Source organism: Hypanus sabinus, chromosome 20, assembly GCF_030144855.1.
Source record: "Hypanus sabinus isolate sHypSab1 chromosome 20, sHypSab1.hap1, whole genome shotgun sequence".
Taxonomy (NCBI): Eukaryota; Metazoa; Chordata; class Chondrichthyes; order Myliobatiformes; family Dasyatidae; genus Hypanus; species Hypanus sabinus.
In genome coordinates this window covers 45644495-45661341 of record NC_082725.1, presented here as the reverse complement: position 1 = coordinate 45661341, position 16847 = coordinate 45644495, and the positions used below count along the sequence as shown (strand labels likewise).

The window sequence follows — 16847 nt, the reverse complement described above, 5'->3', positions numbered from 1 at the left end:
GTCGGGGTAGGGGAGGGGAAGCAGGGAGGGGATAGGCCGGAGAGGTGAAGAAGGAATCTAAGGGGAAAGCACTATGGGTAGTAGAAGAAAGCAGAGTCATGAGAGGTGATAGGCAGCTAGAAGAGGAGACAGAGTGAAGGTGGGATGGGGGAAGGGAGAGGGAGGGAATTACCAGAAGTTGGAGAATTTGATGTTCATACCAAGGGGCTGGAAACTACCCAGACGGTATATGAGATGTTGTTCCTCTAACTGGTTTGGCCTCATTATGGCAGTAGAGGAGGCCATGTATGGTCATATTCGAATGGGAATATGAAGGAGAGTTGAAGTGAGTGGCAACCGGGAGATCCTGTCTGTTGAGGCGGATGGAGCGGAGGTGCTCGACGAAGCGGTCCCCTAATCTGCATCGTGTCTCGCCGATGTTGAGGAGGCCGCACCGAGAGCACTGGATGCAATAGATGACCCCGACAGACTCACAAGTGAAGTGTTGCCTCACCTGGAAGGACTGTTTGGGGCCCTGAATGGTGGTAAGTGATAAGGTGTAGGGACAGGTGTAGCACTTATGCTTGCAGGGATAAATGCCAGGTGGGAGATCTGTGGGGAGGGACGTGCGGACCAAGGCAGTCACAGAAGGAACGATCCCTGTGAAAAGCAGAGAGGGGTAGAGAGGGAAAGGTGTCTTTAGTGGTGGGGTCCTGTTGAAGGTGGCAGAAGTTGCGGAGGATAATATGCTGGATCCGGAGGCTGGTGGGGTGGTAGGTGAGGACAAGGGGAACACGGTCCCTGTTGTGGTGACGGGAGGATGGGGTGAGGGCCAAAGTGCGGGAAATGGAGGAGATGCGGGTGAGGACATCATTGATGATGGCAGAAGGGAAACCACGATTCTTAAAGAAAGAAGACATTTGGGATGTCCTGAAACGGAAAGCCCCATCCTTGGAGCAGATGCAGCAGAGACGGAGGATCTGGGAATAGGGAGTAGAATTTTTGCATTTGGCAGGGTGGTAAGAGGTATAATCAAGGTAGTTATGGGAGTCAGTGGGTTTGTAGAAGATGCCAGTGGACGGTCTATCTCCAGAGATGGAATCCGAGAGATGGAGAAAGGGGAGAGAAGTGCCCGAGATGGACCAAGTGAATTTGAGGGCTGGGTGAAAGTTAGAGGCAAAGTCAATGAAATTGACGAGCTCAGCATGGGTGCAGGAAGCAGCACCAATGTAGTCGGCAATGTATCGAAGGAAAAGTTGGGAAGCAGTACCAGTATAGATTTGGAGCATAGTCTGTTCCACATAACCCACGAAGAGGCAGGCATAGCTGGGGCCCATGCGAGTGCCCATAGCTACACACTTGGTCTGGAGAAAGTGGGAAGAGCCGAAAGAGAAGTTATTAAGTGTAAGTACCAGTTCTGCCAACCTGAGAAGTGTGGTGGTGTTGGGGAACTGGTGAGGTCTATTGTCCAGAAAGTAGCGGAGGGCTTTGAGACCTTCTTGATGGAGAATTGAAGTGCATAAGGATTGGACTACCATTGTGAAAATGAATCGGTCGGGACTGGGGAACTGGAAGTTATTGAAGAGGTGGAAGGCATGGGATGTATCCCGGATATAGGTAGGGAGAGACTGAACTATGGGTGACAAAATGGAGTCCAGGTAGGCAGATACAAGTTCGGTGGGACAGGAGCAGGCCGAAGCTATAGGCCTACCAGGACAGTCAGGCTTATGGATCTTGGAGAGGAGGTAAAAGCGAGCAGTGCGGGGTATGGGAATTATGAGTTTTTTGGCTTAGGATGGAAGGTCTCCAGAGTTGATAAAGGCAGTGATGGTACGGAAGACGGTGGATTGATGTTTTTTGGTGGGGTCCTGTTCCAGGGGTAAGTAAGAGAAGGTGTCAGAGAGCTGCTGTTTGGCCTCAGTGAGGTAGAGGTCCGTCCGCCAGACCACTACGGTACCACCTTTGTCTGTGGGTTTGATGGTGAGGTTAGGATTAGTGCAGAGAGAGTGGAGGGCAGTGCGTTCAGAGGGAGTGGGGTTGGAACAGGAGAGGGGGTGGTGAAATTGAGACGGTTGTTGTCTCGGCGACAGTTGGAGATGAAAAGATCGAGTGCAGGTAGAAGGCCCGGTGGGGGTGTCCAGGAAGAAGAGGAGGGTTGAAGACGGGAGAAGGGGTCATCAATAGGGGGAGGGGAATCCTTGTTAAAGTAGTAGGCTCGGAGATGTAAGCGACGGAAGAAGAGTTGAGCATCATGCCGGGCATGGAACTCACGGAGGTGTGGACGGAGGGGGGCAAAAGTGAGGCCCTTGCTGAGCACAGAACGCTCTGCCTCAGCGAGGGGAAGGTCAGAGGGGATGGTGAAGACATGGCAAGGGTTGGGGCTGGGGCCAGAGGAGGGTAAAGAGTGGGAGGTCTCAGGAGGGAGAGGGGGTTTGGGATATTCAGGGAGAGCAGGCTGAAGGGAGGATGAGGGATCAGAGGAATGGAGGGGAGATGAGAGGTGGAGGGAGGGTTGGGAGTCACGGGGAGGATAGGGGATAGTAGAGGAATAAGATGAGCGGTAGGACCCAGTGGCAGTAAGAGTGGTCCCAGTCTGGATCGGGTCAGGAATTCGGTTCGAGCTGGATCTAGAGCTATGGGTGTCAGAGTCTGTGGCCTGCAGGGCACCAGAACTGAGGTCCGAATCAGAAGCGGGTGAGTCCATGGTGCGCTGGGGGCTGATGCCCATGTCCGGGAGGCTGCGGTTCCAGTCGGGGTTAGAGTCCACGGCGATGGGTCTTAGATGGGGGGGTAGAATTGATATTTGCTCTGAGACCTGACTTAGATTCATATAAGTCATCTTGCCTATCACACACAAAATGCTGGAAGAACTCAGAAGGTCAAGCAGTATGAATGTCAATTTCTCCTTCGGTAAAGAAAATCACTTCCCTCCCCCCACACTTCCTCTATTCCCCACTCTGACCTTTCAATTCTTCTCATCTGCCTATTACTTCCACCCCGGCCCACCCCAACTTTCCCTTTCTCCCATGGTCCACTCTCTTCTCCTATCAGATTCCTTCTTCTCCAGCCCTTAGCCTTTCCCACCCACCAGGCTTCACCTATCAACTTCTAGCTATCCTCTTCCCCCTACTCCCATCTTTCTATTCAGGTGTCTTTCCCCTTCCTCTTCAATCCTGAAGAAGGGTCTGGGCCCGAGACATAGACTGTTTGTTCCTCTCCATAGATGCTGCCTGACCTGCAGAGTTCCTCCAGCATTTTGTGTGTGTTGCTTTGGATTTCCAGCATCTGCAGAATCTCTTGTGTTTGTGATCTTGCTCATCATGTCATAAGAAAGTATAGAATGAGGAAAACACGAGAGAAGGCAGACGGAGGAATCTGGAGCAACGTAGAAAGAGCTGGTCAAATCAGCAGGTCAAACTGAAGGGAAATAGACAGTCGATGTTTCAAGTCAAGACACTTTATAGGGACTGGAAATGTCTTGATAATAACCATACTGAATTACGTTGTCCTATCGATCTAGGTTTAAAAACAAACTTGACAAATGAATTTCTCCAACATAAGTAAGGAATGTATCCAGCCAGTGGTGTGGTGGTGTCGGCACTGGACTTTTGAGGCAAATGGTCCTGGGTTCAAATCTAGCCAGCCCCTTGCACGCTTTCCATCATACTGGGTTAGGCATCAAGCTAGCAACTCGGCCTCGCAAAAAAAGTCAAATGCTACAGAAACGGCAAAACGCCACCCGATACTCCACAAGGTGTGAAAAAGGAAAAACAAAAATTAGGGAGGTGTTGCGTAATTTCTACTAGAATCTGCTTCTTTCTATTTATGTTCTGGAAGTTAAAACTATCAGTTTAAATGTCAGTGCAGTTTTCAAAACTAAACATCATTTGCTGTTCAACATCCTACAGTATGTTTCCCATTTGTGTAATTAAAAATGCTTTCCTTTAACGAATGAGTGTCTATGGCATTTTTATGGGCACTAGGATGCTGACAATGCAATGGAGATAAATTAGCACTTGGCAAGTGACTCGATAGGTTAGTGACATATTCTGGGCTTGTAGCACAATCCAGAGGCAGCTTGCATATCTCGCAATGCTGTGCTCAGCATCTAGTTTACGCCATAATCTCTGCTTGCCAGGAACGTAGACTTTCACGGATATAAAAACTGGGAGACATTGAAAAGGGCATCTGAACTAAGCAAAACTCATTTTAGATGTTATTTTAAATACCAAAGAGCTTTATGACATAAATTGTTCTTTATATGCATTTCAAGGATAGGGAGGCTTAATATTCACCTTGATTTACCTGCATTCATAGAGCTTGTTTTGAATATTAGTCCCTGGGTTGTGGATGTGTCTGGTATCACCCATCCCTCAATGCTACTGAACTGAGGAGGTGGTCAAGGATCAATCACATTGGTTGCGCCTAGTTCATTCTGCAACCCATTGTTCCAGCCCTGCTGCTGAATTAAGACTTGCTGCCTTGATATTTGATATGCCGACCCCTATTTGGCATCGGCAACACCATGCCATTCAAGGAATAATCAGAAATGAAGATTGCATTGTTCCTGTTGGTAGTGGTTCTGATAGTGTAGGAGTTTGTCATAGGCTGCAATGTGACACAGGCAGGACACAGAGCTGGATTTAGAAGCAGCAGCTGGAGCCCATTCTGGAAAGGTGTGAAGTGGCACACTTTGGAATATTGAATTTGAAGGCAGAGTACAAGGTTAATAGCAGAATGCTTAGCTATGTGGAGGACCAGGAGGATCTTGGGGTCCAAGTCCAGAGATCCCTCAAGGTTGTCTTTGGAGCGAAGGAAGACTAGAGTGTATAAGATTATGAGAGGCACAGACAGAGTTTACAGCCAGCACCTATTTTCCTAAGGCATTAATAGAACAATAGAACACTACAGCACAGTACAGGTTCTTCAGCCCTCCATGTTGTGCTGACCCATATAATCCCTAAAACAAAGTACTAAACCCACACTACCCCATAACCCTCCATTTTTCTTTCATCCATGTGCCTGTCCAAGAGGCTCTTAAATACCCCTTATGTTTTTGCCTCCACCACCATCCCTGGCAAGTCATTCCAGGCACTCACAACCCTCTGTGTAAAAAAACTTACCCTGATGCCTCCCCTAAACTTCCCTCCCTTAATTTTGTACATAATACAGAAGTTTAAGGTGGATGGACGAAAGTTCAGGGGAGATGTCAGAGGTATGCTTTGTTTTGGACAGAGAGTGCTAAGTGCCTGGAATGCACTGCCAGGGATGGTTGTAGAGGCTAACAGGATAGATGCTGATGAAAGAAAAATGGAGGATTATGGGCTAAATAGGAGGGGACGGTTAGATTGATCATGAAATCTGTTAAAAGGTCGACACAACATTGAGGGCCGAAGGGCCTGTACTGTGCTGTACAGTTTTATGTTCTATGATATTTCTGAACAAAGTTGCTCTGCAGTACAAATTCTCCCCCTTTGATACATTCTGATTAAGCATAAAAAGCAAGAAAACAAAAGCAGATACTCATTCTGCTCTTTTGCCGTGGGAGTCTGCAGTTGCTGCATTCTAATTCTTCTTTTAGGAGGAGACTTTACGCTGTGTCTACTACTTACAACTTAGTAGCTCGGGCAGCATGAAACACACCACAAATGACCGCAGCTCAACAAGGATTGCCTTGGTTGTCGGGTGAACTTTGCTAAGTGAAGACTGATGCGTTAATAAGGTATGTCGCCTCCTGTGATGCTTAATCCACAGTTTGAATCACAGCGAAATGGCCTCTGAGAAGTGTGACAGACAGTCACAACATAATTCAACTTGTGATTTACCATAAAGGCAAAGTTTAGAAAGTTAGGCTCATCAAGAAATGACATCAAAGCACACACTAAGGCTGACTAAGATAGACAAGTAACAGAGCAATAAGAGACTTTATTTAAATTTCCCCATTTAGAAGTTCACCCCGCAGGACTTGGACTATGGACTTTTTGTTTGAGTCTTATCATTTTTTAATTCTGTGTTTTTCATGCGATCTTTCTCATTGTTTTGTGAGCAGGGGAGGGGGATTTATGTGGGGGGGGGGTCCAATGTGCCTGTTCTGCTTTTGTTTGTTTTGTTTTTGTGCAGGGAGTTGGGATTTGGGGGTTGATGATCGAGCTGCCGCTCTTTACTTTCCTGTTTTTGTGGCTATCTGGAGAAGGAGAATTTTAGAGTTGTATCCTTTGATAATAAATGAACCTTTCCAGGGGTGATCTCTCAATCCTAAAAGGATGGCAAACGTGACCAATGAGGACAGTCAGAGAAATGCTGATATTATGATTTATCAACACCAACACTGTCATTTTAACAAAGAAGAGCCTGCAAAAGCTAGGGTTCTATTTTACTATTTGTTGCGCTGAATTATATTTACGTTAGATGTCATACATACAAGAGCTCATGCAGTTTCTGTATTTACTTTCACTTAATCTGTTCAATATTTCATTGTTCTTTCAGTCTGCAGCAGAGTACCAGCACAAGTACCTGACACAGTTCTACAAGTATTAAGCAACTAAATGGAGCTGGTCTCATTTCTGTAGATTTTTAAACAACACAAAGGGAAAATACCAAACAGAGCAATTAAGACTTCATTTAAACTGATGTAAACGAGGCAGTTCCTCATTCCAAAATACTTGCGATACTTTTTATTTAAATCATGAAGCAAATTACTAACAGATACATTTTCAAAGCTTGTCAGTTTGCATATCAAGTACAAAATTGCTCAGAAGGCAGTTTAAAAATAGCATGAAGGGAGGGGAGAAATCACATTTACCTCATGCTTGTCAGGGGCGATGAAATTCAATGAGTCATCAGGGTCATACAGGATCGAGAAGGCAAGCTCCAACACCTCCTGGGGGGAACCAGAACAACGTGAGCAGGCAGTCAAACAGAGAGGAGGACATCCCCACTAATGACAGGTTGCACCCAAACCACGTGCATTTCACAAACTTTATTCTGAGGATCAAATTCAACCACAGTAGCTCCATTTTAGAAGAAATTTTAAAGTAATAAAGTGCCCCATTATGCTTCATGACAGCTTTACCTAATAATTCCCATGAAGCAGATAAGGGAAGAAAGGAACTTCTTTTAGGAGTGTCTGAAGAGAGAGCAACAGGGTCAAAGGTTCATTTTTTTATCAAAGCATACAACTCTGATATTCATCTTCTCCAGATAGTCACGAAACAAAGAAAACCACGGGACCCATTCAAAACTCATCCCCACCCCCTGCACAAAAAAAAATCTCATGAATGGCAACATGATCATCAACACCATCCTCCCATTCCACTCAGAAAAATCTAGCAAATTGCACCAAATGGCAAGAACTCCCTCTCTCACACACAAAAAAACTAACAGATCACACCAAACGGCAACAAGAACATCAAACCCCAAACCCCCAACTTAGAGAGGAAATGACTAAATTTGGGGGGAGGGGGGGATTAATTATCAGCTTCAACAAGAGAAGAAATGATTTTGGAAGGGTGCAGTGATAGTACAATTATCAAGACAGGAGGTCAAAAGGATCGAGGGAAATATAGATCAGCCAGTACAGAGGTCTTGGCAAAACAGGCTTCTTATGATGACTGAGTCAACTTGATGAAGACAAGTGAGAGGCCGATGTGGCTGTCTGCTGTTATGTTTAGAGGTGACCAAAACAAGGATGAGAGTTTCAGTGAATGAAAACTTGAAGTAGCATGGAGAGGGGAATGAGCAGATTTAGTGGGTTATCGGGAAGAAAATTTAATATCAGCCCTGGTCAAGATTAATTTCTGAGGCTAAATGCATCTAAAACGAAGAATAAACAAAATGCTTTTTATTTTCGTTTTTTGGAAATGATACTCAAGGCAACTGAAACCTTCTACAATCCAGAATTTGCATTGGAAGGTACATGCACACACAGTCCCTGGATATGCGTGCCCCAATCTGTAATTCACCCTCTGATAATTCGTTATAAAAAAAACTTCGTTTAAAATTTGCACCTTATAGTTCTGTCAGTTTTTTTTTCCCCCCAACGTAGTCAGCTTCTCAAACAATTTTGCCAAAAACAAAAAAACAAGACAGGGACCAATGTTTAGAGTCTGAAACATCTTTGAATTTAGCAATGCAAAGTTTTTAATAATGAATATCCATTTTTTAATTATAAAAATATGTGCCTTGGGGGGGGGGATGTGGGGGGTGGTGGAGAAGAGGACAGGAGAGATACAAGTAATGTCAATCCACAGTTCCAAAATTAGACTTTTATAACTGGGGTGATCAGTCAGCAGTAATTAGGACTTAACTTTAGTATGCTGTAAAAGTCTCCATTAGGTGTCAATCAACACGCTTTAATACTTTTATCAGTTTACATGTGTTAACTGCTGAAGTTCATGTCAAATTACTGATTCTGTCTCGAGTTCAAGTGATGAATGCTTACCCACCCAGTCCAATGCTTTCAGTTTCTGGGTGTTCCATGGTTCGAGAACAGCTATTTCCCTTCAATCATTTGGTTCTTGGAAAAAAACCTAATTACCGGAGCTTAGCAACACTAAGAGCACTCTGATCACTTTGCACTAAAATGGATTGTTGTTGTGTTCTTTCTTGTAAAAATTGTGTTTTTGCTTTACTTATGAATGCTGGTTATATGATGACGTGTTCTTGTGACCCCATTGCAAGTTAACTTTCCATTACAATTGTGAATACATAAACTTGTGCATTTGACTAAAAATATGACTTTGACGTGGGCTTCCCCTTGTGCCCCCAGACAATCCTTCCTTCTCCATGCCCCTTTTTCGATATAGGTAGCAAATCCCCTAATCAAATTTCTTCATAAAAGGAATCTTCAAAGTGACTGGCTTCAAGTTTCTGCTTAGAAGTGACTTAACTCAAGTAACTGGTAACCAAGGGAGTTGATCTGAAGTAAAGCTTTGAGAAGCTTTTTACCTGTGCTTTCCATCACTTGTGGTTGGAGAGGAACTTTTCATTTTCACAGAGGAGGATCCGCTCTATGGCCCCCTGGCTCTCCGCTGGGATACAGTTAGCACATCAGCATTACACTGAATAGTCTACTATGGCCCTCCTGCCTCTAGAGCTAACGCTTTCAGCACTGCATCTTGCAGCTCGGCAGAACTCAACAGGCTGCACAATGGGTCCTGTTTACCCATCACCTCCCCAACTCTGGCCTCAGTAATAGACAATGATTCCTGTCCTCTCACTGCTTCTGATTCTGCCCGGCGTTTTGTTTTACGTGGACAGAGGAAAATGACCAACTTGGGGTGGGGAGGGGGAATAAAACATTTCACCTTGGAGTATTGTGACAACACAAACTCCACCACTCAAAACCCATGACAAGTGACTGAGAAAATGAATTCTGCAAAACCAGTGACTAAATCAGTCAGGGTTTCACACTGACAAAATGCCTCAACCCATCCTTGCAATCATTTCCACTTCTTCCCACATGAAGTGGTGAATCTCTGGAATTCTCTACACCAGACGGTTGTGAAGGCAGGATCATTCTGGCATTTCAGGAGGTAATCGAGGTCTTGATGGGGCTATTGCTCCTGCTTACATGGTGGTGGTGGGGGAGTCGGGTCGGTGCTTCTCCTGGGGTGAGTGGGTTGATGCTTTTGCTGCAGTTTCTGTTGAGGGTGGGGAGAGTGGGAGGTTTCAGGGCTTCACTCATTCTATGGGGTCCCTTGTTTCATGGATGTCTGTGAAGAGTACAATTTTCAGGTTGTATACTGTACACATTCTCTGATATTAAATGACATTAAAAACGTTTTTACGAGATCAGGGAATTGAGGGCGATGTGCAACTGGCACACAAGAGTTGAGGCCTGGGGCAGATTGACCACGATCATATTAAAGGATGAGCTTGGGTGGCTGCATGGCTTATCCCAGATGCTATTTACTTCAGTTCGAATGCTGTTCTATATCACCTCCCATATACATTAGTGTTTTGTTTCAAGAATTTTGCTACCCATCATTTTAACTTCAGGGCACCGATTTCCCTAGTTACAACTCCATTTAAATACCTCTCCTTACCCATCCTTGATCAGGCCTGCCTTTATTGCCCAAGGTGATCCAGTCCTATACTGATACGTTAAGAACAAACAAGAAAAAATTTGCAGACGCTGGAAATCCAAGCAACACACAGCCTGTTGAAGAGTCTCGGCCCGAAACGTCAACTGTACTCTCTTCCATGGATGCTGCCTGGCCTGCTGAGCTCCTCCAGCATTTTATGTCTGATATGTTAAGAAACTGAATAAGCAAGGATGCCCATTTTGTTCCCGAGAGAACATTAGCAAACCAGTTAGGTTTATACAACTAGCTGACATCTTCACAGAATTACACAAGCCAGCCATTCAGAATCAGAATGAGGTTTAGTATCACTGGCATAGTTTGTGAGATTTGTTATTTTGTGGCAGCAGTACTTTGCAACACAATAATAAAAATGTAAATTACATTAAACATATATTTATTAAAAAGCTAAAGAAGTAGAGCAAAAAGAAAAAGAAGTTCATGGATTCAACGTCCATCAGAAATCAGCATTTCACCAGGACAATGCAGCTAGATTGCAGTTCTCACCCCATAACTGCTTTCTCTGTGCTAAATCATTTCTATCACAATGTCCTTTCCAGACAGCAACTGATTGCGGCATAAATAAGGTATTTCTTATGTCACCTTGTGATTTGGTTCTTTTACTGTTCCTAGAATTTTTTTTTTCTCTAAATTTCAAACTGCTACGGTGGGATTTCAACTCACTCTCTCCATCTTTAGTGCTCAAGTGACTGGATTACTGACTGCCACAGTGTTATGCTACCCAGCTCTATTCTCACTATATGCAGAATATATATTGGTTTCCAAATGCTTTAAAGTCCCTTTGTGCTTTCAGTATTCGGAGACATTATTTCCTAAGCTATGCCTCTTCATGTGCATTCTCCTCACATTCAGTGTTTTCATTCCAATCGTTTGTCTGAACTCAGCGTGACAGCACAATTCGCTCTAGGATTCATCACCTCTGGTGTAAAAAAAATCATAGTAGCTTTCACACTGGATCAAGCCAATTTCTGAGCAGAATTAACAACTTGGGAGCTGTAATGAAAGGGCCCATGTGAGAGAAAATGACAGCAGCTAAGACCCCCCACACAGGACGCGATCTGCATTATTGGATCACTATATCTTGCAACACCTGCTGCCAACTAAAGGATTAATTAAAATGATGGGAAAAGGCCAAGGGAGTGAACGCAGAGGGCGGATTTAATAACGTTCTTCTGTCACTAGTGCCAAATATGCCATTTTCCCTTGTTTGAAACGAGAGATGTGCAGCCTCAATACGTAACATTAACCCAAGTAACCCATCATGATGGAGTTGAGACCAAAGGCATTGACGGTTTCGTACACCACTGAAATCAGTATAGAGGGATAGGAATCCTCCATTGACCAACAAGCTGGCTGAGTCATTTGTCTCCCATCCTTGGAATACCTCCGTTTTAGCAAAGGGCACATTCTTTAGCTGAGAGACCATACCCTCAGTGAGGCCCCATAGTGGTATGGGAGAGGCCATCAGATACACACATGAAATTGCAAGAAATGAAGGGACCACGTACGGGCAAATGAGATTTAGTTTAATCTGCCACAGGGTTTCGTGCAGATTTTGTGGGCTCAAGGTCAGTTCCAGTGCTGGACTTTCTATCTGCAGAGGCCCAATCCAGGTGCAACGCAAGTCCATTCTAAGCAAGAGGCAGGCTGTGCTCGAGAAAGGCTCTGAAGAGCAGAGAACCCCAGGTATGAAAATCTCAGAAACATCCAAAAACACATATAAAAATGAAAACACTATTTTTTTAAATTAACATTTTTAGAAATACAATTAAATGAATAGGTACATTGAAATTAACAGAATTAAATCAGATAAAAAGGAACCTAAATTCTACATATAATTCTCCTTATGGTCCTTACTTCTCATGGATTTCAATAGGCTTCCAGGCCTAAGCTGGTATTTCAGCCTAACTGCCAAGAGGTCTGAGAAAGTTTGTGCTGTTCAGTTAGGAGTTCATTAGCATAATGTAGGGCAGATTTGAATATATGGCTGGTTATTAAAAAAGGTATGGACTTTTGTTGGATAGGGTGCGGGATTAGTTTGCACCCAACCCTGTGGGTTCCCCATTGGTAATTTATGAATTTCCTCCACACCAATCTGTTGAAAACTGCTCTCAGATCACCTGTTGGGAAGCATAGTTGGTCAACACTGGTGCAAATCTGCTCACAATCAACAGATAACATTAACCAGCAAATGTTAACCGTGTCCATTGAGATTCAATTCTTCATTCTCCATTCATGCACGGCCTTTAGGTGGTGAGATGTGAACCACTGGATACCTTTTAAATAATAGAAAATGTGCTTTACTCTCATGGATTGTGGGTTCAGAAATGAACACGTAACCTAGGTTTAGACTCTCAGTGGAGTACTGAAGAATCACTGTCAAAAGTTAAACCTGGACTTTGTTGGGTGAACACAGAAGATCTTCAGTTTTAAGATTCTCAACTGAAATAGCTTCAATGACCTTGGTAATGTTTACTGGACAGAAAACTTTTATCACTTTTGTTTGTGGAGCTTTGCAATGCAGAAACTGACTACCAGGACTGTAATACTGAAGATATTTGCATTTAAGTCTGCTCCATTCTCTACATAATACTCATAAGAGTAGGAACCTGAATAATGCACACTGAGCCAAACAGTAAGTTCCAGCTTCTTTTCTCAATAACCTTGAACTCCCAGAAGGTTTAAAAGCTAAAAGCATTTCGGCTCCTGAATAAGAACATTTAGGCATTTGAAGATTAGAAACCAAGTTGCAAAATACAGTGATCATCAGCATTCCCTGTTCAATCTATTTTACACTGTGGGGTGTTTAAAACTTACTTAGACACATTCCTGTTCGCAATACTGTTATACATGCTTCTAGGTTAATTGACACCATCTGGATTTATAAAATTATCCTTACACATACAAAATATTTTAGGTGTGCACAGTGAACTATTACCTTATTTTGTTTAAGAGCACCTTTCTCCTTCATATGTGGACAATCCTTTCCTGTCACAATAGCTTTAATATCAGCCACGGGAACTGTGGAGAAACAAGAAACTGCTGAGAAATAATTCCTGTATTTGATACAAAGAACTGTCTATAATATTCATGGTAGAGGTCTTTCCAATCAACTCATCAGTGTTCCACAGGACACACTTTTAAATTGATTCATTCTATCAGTGTCAATGACACTGTACTGAGATTAACTGATTATCTAGTTTGTTTAAACAAAATCGTACAAAAAGGCAAAACCCAGCACAGATCCTGGTGAGAGGGAGAGAGATACAAAGAGGGGGGAGATAAAACAGATCATAAAGAATAATGAAATCTGCAAGGAATATCAAAATCAAAACTTACACAAGGTGCGATTACATCAGGGGAAAAAGTGTATGGTCAGCAGCCCCTAACATAGATGATGGTGGTGGTGCAATGGAAATGGAGGTTGCATTGAATTACTTTGCATCAAGTGAGAAAGGTATCCCAAATATTCCAAGCAAATTAAAACTGAATCAGAAGCAGCAAGGAACCACAGTGATGACAAGCATCAATGAAGGAAACATCTGGACAAATCTCTAGGTTTAGATACTTGATTTGCTGTTTCATAGGAAACTGTAGAGAATATTGCTGATGTGCATATTATAATTTCTTAAAGTTTGCTTCGTCACAAACTTAAGAATTGCGACCTTTGCTTCTCTATGAAAGCTAAGAGAGAAATGGAAAACTGGGAATTATTGACAAGTTAACCTGCTGTCAGGTCTGATCAGAAAGAATTTGCATGGATTTGCAAAGGGTGGAAGCCACCTAGCAAACTAGATATGAATTTTTTGAACAGGCGACTTAAGTAATGGGCTTCCAAAAAGTAGTTAATTAAGTCCCTAGTAAGAAATTCTTAGCTGAAAAAGCTTTTAGAACTGAGGAGAAATTGATCTAGTTAGGAAATTAACTGAGTGGTAGCAGACAGAGGAAGCAAGAAAAATGGATGCAAATTGGAATTGGCAGTTTGTGACTAACTGTATCTTGCTAGGTTCTGTGATGAGGCGGCAACTATATATATATATATATCATTCTTATTAATAACTTCCATTTCTCTAAGTTGCTAACAACACAATAATTAAAAGCTATTTTAAACATTTTATAAAATGAAAGGAATTAAGTTAAGCAATGGACAAAATGGTGGTAAATAGGTTTCAATGCAGACAAACACAAGATCATCCAATAAACAGTACAATTTAAATAGAGAAAGGATTTCAAAAAGTCCTTGGAATTGATGATAAAATTGTAATGGACAGAGGGTACGAAAGCAAATCAAATACTGGTGGGTTTACATCACAACCACAGAACACTTTGGTTAACCCACAGCAGGATCAGAACACAGCCTTGGAGGACAGCAGGATGATAATGAGAAAAATTGAAGCGGGGGGTGGTCTGTTACATAAAGGTATACCTGTTGGGAAGTTCGGGAGTTGATTCTATCAAGAGTTCAAGGGAAACTGATACAGCAGTCAGTAAAAACTTGATCTGAGATTTTAATTTGCAAATGCAGACAACAAAAAATTCTGTCTCCTTTACAATAACATCGGAGAGAGATAGGACAGACAAGTTAGAAAAGCGTTTAATTGGAGTAAGGGGAATTATGAGGCTATCAAGCAGGAAATTGGAAACAGATGTTCTCAGGTAAAACTACGGAAGAAATGTGGCAAATGTTCAGGGGGTACTTGTGTGGAGCTCTGTGTAGGTACGTTCCAATGAGACAGGGAAGTTATGGTAGGGTACAGGAACCCTGGTGTACAAAGGCTGTAATAAATCTAGTCAAGAAGAAAAGAAAAGCTTACAAAAGGTTCAGAGAGCTAGGTAATGTTAGAGATCTAGAAGATTATAAGTCTAGTAGGAAGGAGCTTAAGGAGGAAATTAGGAGAGCCAGAAGGGGCCATGAGAAGGCCTTGGTGGCAGGATTAAGGAAAACCCCAAGGCATTCTACAAGTATGTGAAGAGCAAGAGTATAAGAAATGAAACAATAGAATCTATCAAGTGTGACAGTGGGAAAGTGTGTATGGAACCGGAGGGAATAGCAGAGGTACTTAATGTATACTTTACTTCAGTATTCACTATGGAAAAAGATCTTGGTGATTGTAGTGATGACTTGCAGCAGAATGAAAAGCTTGAGTGTGTAGATATTAAGAAAGAGGACGTGCTGGAGCTTTTGGAAAGCATTAAATTGGATAAGTCGCTGGGACCAGATGAGATGCACCCCAGGCTACTGTGGGAGGCGAGGGAGGAGATTGCTGAGCCTCTGGCGACGATCTTTGCATCATCAATGGGGACAGGAGAGGTTCCAGAGGATTGGAGGGTTATGGATGTTGTTCTCTTATTCAAGAAAGGGAGTAGAGATAACCCAGGAAATTATAGACCAGTGAGTCTTACCTCAGTGGTTGGTAAGTTGATGGAGAAGATCTGGAGAGGCAGGATTTATGAACATTTAGAGAGGCATAATATGATTAGGAGTAGTCAGCATGGCTTTGGCAAGGGTAGGTCGTGCCTTACGAGCCTGATTGAATTTTTTGAGGATGTGTCTAAACACATTGATGAAGGAAGAGCAGTAGATGTAGTGTATATGGATTTCAGCAAGGCATTTGATAAGGTACCCCATGCAAGGTTTATTGAGAAAGTAAGAAGGCATGGGATCCAAGGTGACATTGCTTTGTGAATCCAGAACTGGCTTGACCACAGAAGGCAAAGAGTGGTTGTAAACAGGTCATATTCTGCATGGAGGTTGGTGACCAGTGGGGTGTCTCAGGGATCTGTTCTGGGACCCTTACTCTTCGTGATTTTTATAAGTGATCTGGATAAGGAAGTGGAGGGAGGCGTTAGTAAGTTTGCTGATGACACAAAGGTTGGAGGTGTTGTGGATAGTGTGGAGGGCTATCAGAGGTTACAGCAGGACATTGATAGGATGCGAAACTGGGCTGAGAAGTGGCAGTTGGAGTTCATCCCAGATAAGTGTGAAGTGGTTCATCTTGGTAGGACAAATATGATGGCAGAATATAGTATTAATGGTAAGACTCTTGGCAGTGTGGAGGATCAGAGGGATCTTCGGGTCCGAGTCCATAGGATGCTCAAAAGCAGCTGCGCAGTTGACTCTGTGGTTAAGAAGGCATACAGTGTATTGGCCTCCTCAATACCTGAAGCCTGGACTGACACCTTGCCCTACTGTCCTGTTTATTATTTATTGTAATGCCTGCATGTTTTTGTGCACTTTATGCAGTCCAGTGTAGGTCTGTAGTCTAGAGTAGCTTTCTCTGTTTTTTTTTATTATGTAGTTCAGTCTAGTTTTTGTACTGTATCATGTAACACTATGGTCTCGAAAAACGTTGTCTTATTTTTACTATGAACTGTACCAGCAGTTACGGTCGAAATAACAATAGAAGTGACTTGACTTGACTTAATCATGGGATTGAGTTTAGGAGCCGAGAGGTAATGTTACAGCTATACAGGACCCTGGTCAGACCCCACTTGGAGTACTATGCTCAGTTCTGGTCACCTCACTACAGGAAGGATGTGGAAGCCATAGAAAGAGTGCAGAGGAGATTTACAAGGACGTTGCCTTGATTGGGGAACATGCCTTATGAGAATAGGTTGAGTGAATTTGGTGTTCTCTCCTTGGAGCGATGGAGGATGAGAGGTGACCTGATAGAGGTGTATAAGATGATGAGAGGCATTGATCGTGTGGATAGTCAGAGGCTTTTTCCCAGGGCTGAAATGGTTGCCACAAGAGGTCACAGGTTT

The 16847-nt window shown here is 43.1% G+C and overlaps 1 protein-coding gene across 1 annotated transcript in view; it reads right to left on the bottom strand.

Moving 5' to 3' along the window:
• Positions 1 to 16847, bottom strand: part of elmo1 (engulfment and cell motility 1 (ced-12 homolog, C. elegans)) — a 221969-nt gene that overhangs the window by 10633 nt on the left and 194489 nt on the right. The window contains exons 21-22 of the mRNA XM_059945420.1: positions 13021 to 13103; positions 6782 to 6859 (exon numbers count right to left, since the gene is read on the bottom strand). Of these exons, the coding sequence (XP_059801403.1) occupies positions 6782 to 6859; positions 13021 to 13103 (161 nt within the window). The remainder of the gene's footprint in view (positions 1 to 6781; positions 6860 to 13020; positions 13104 to 16847) is intronic.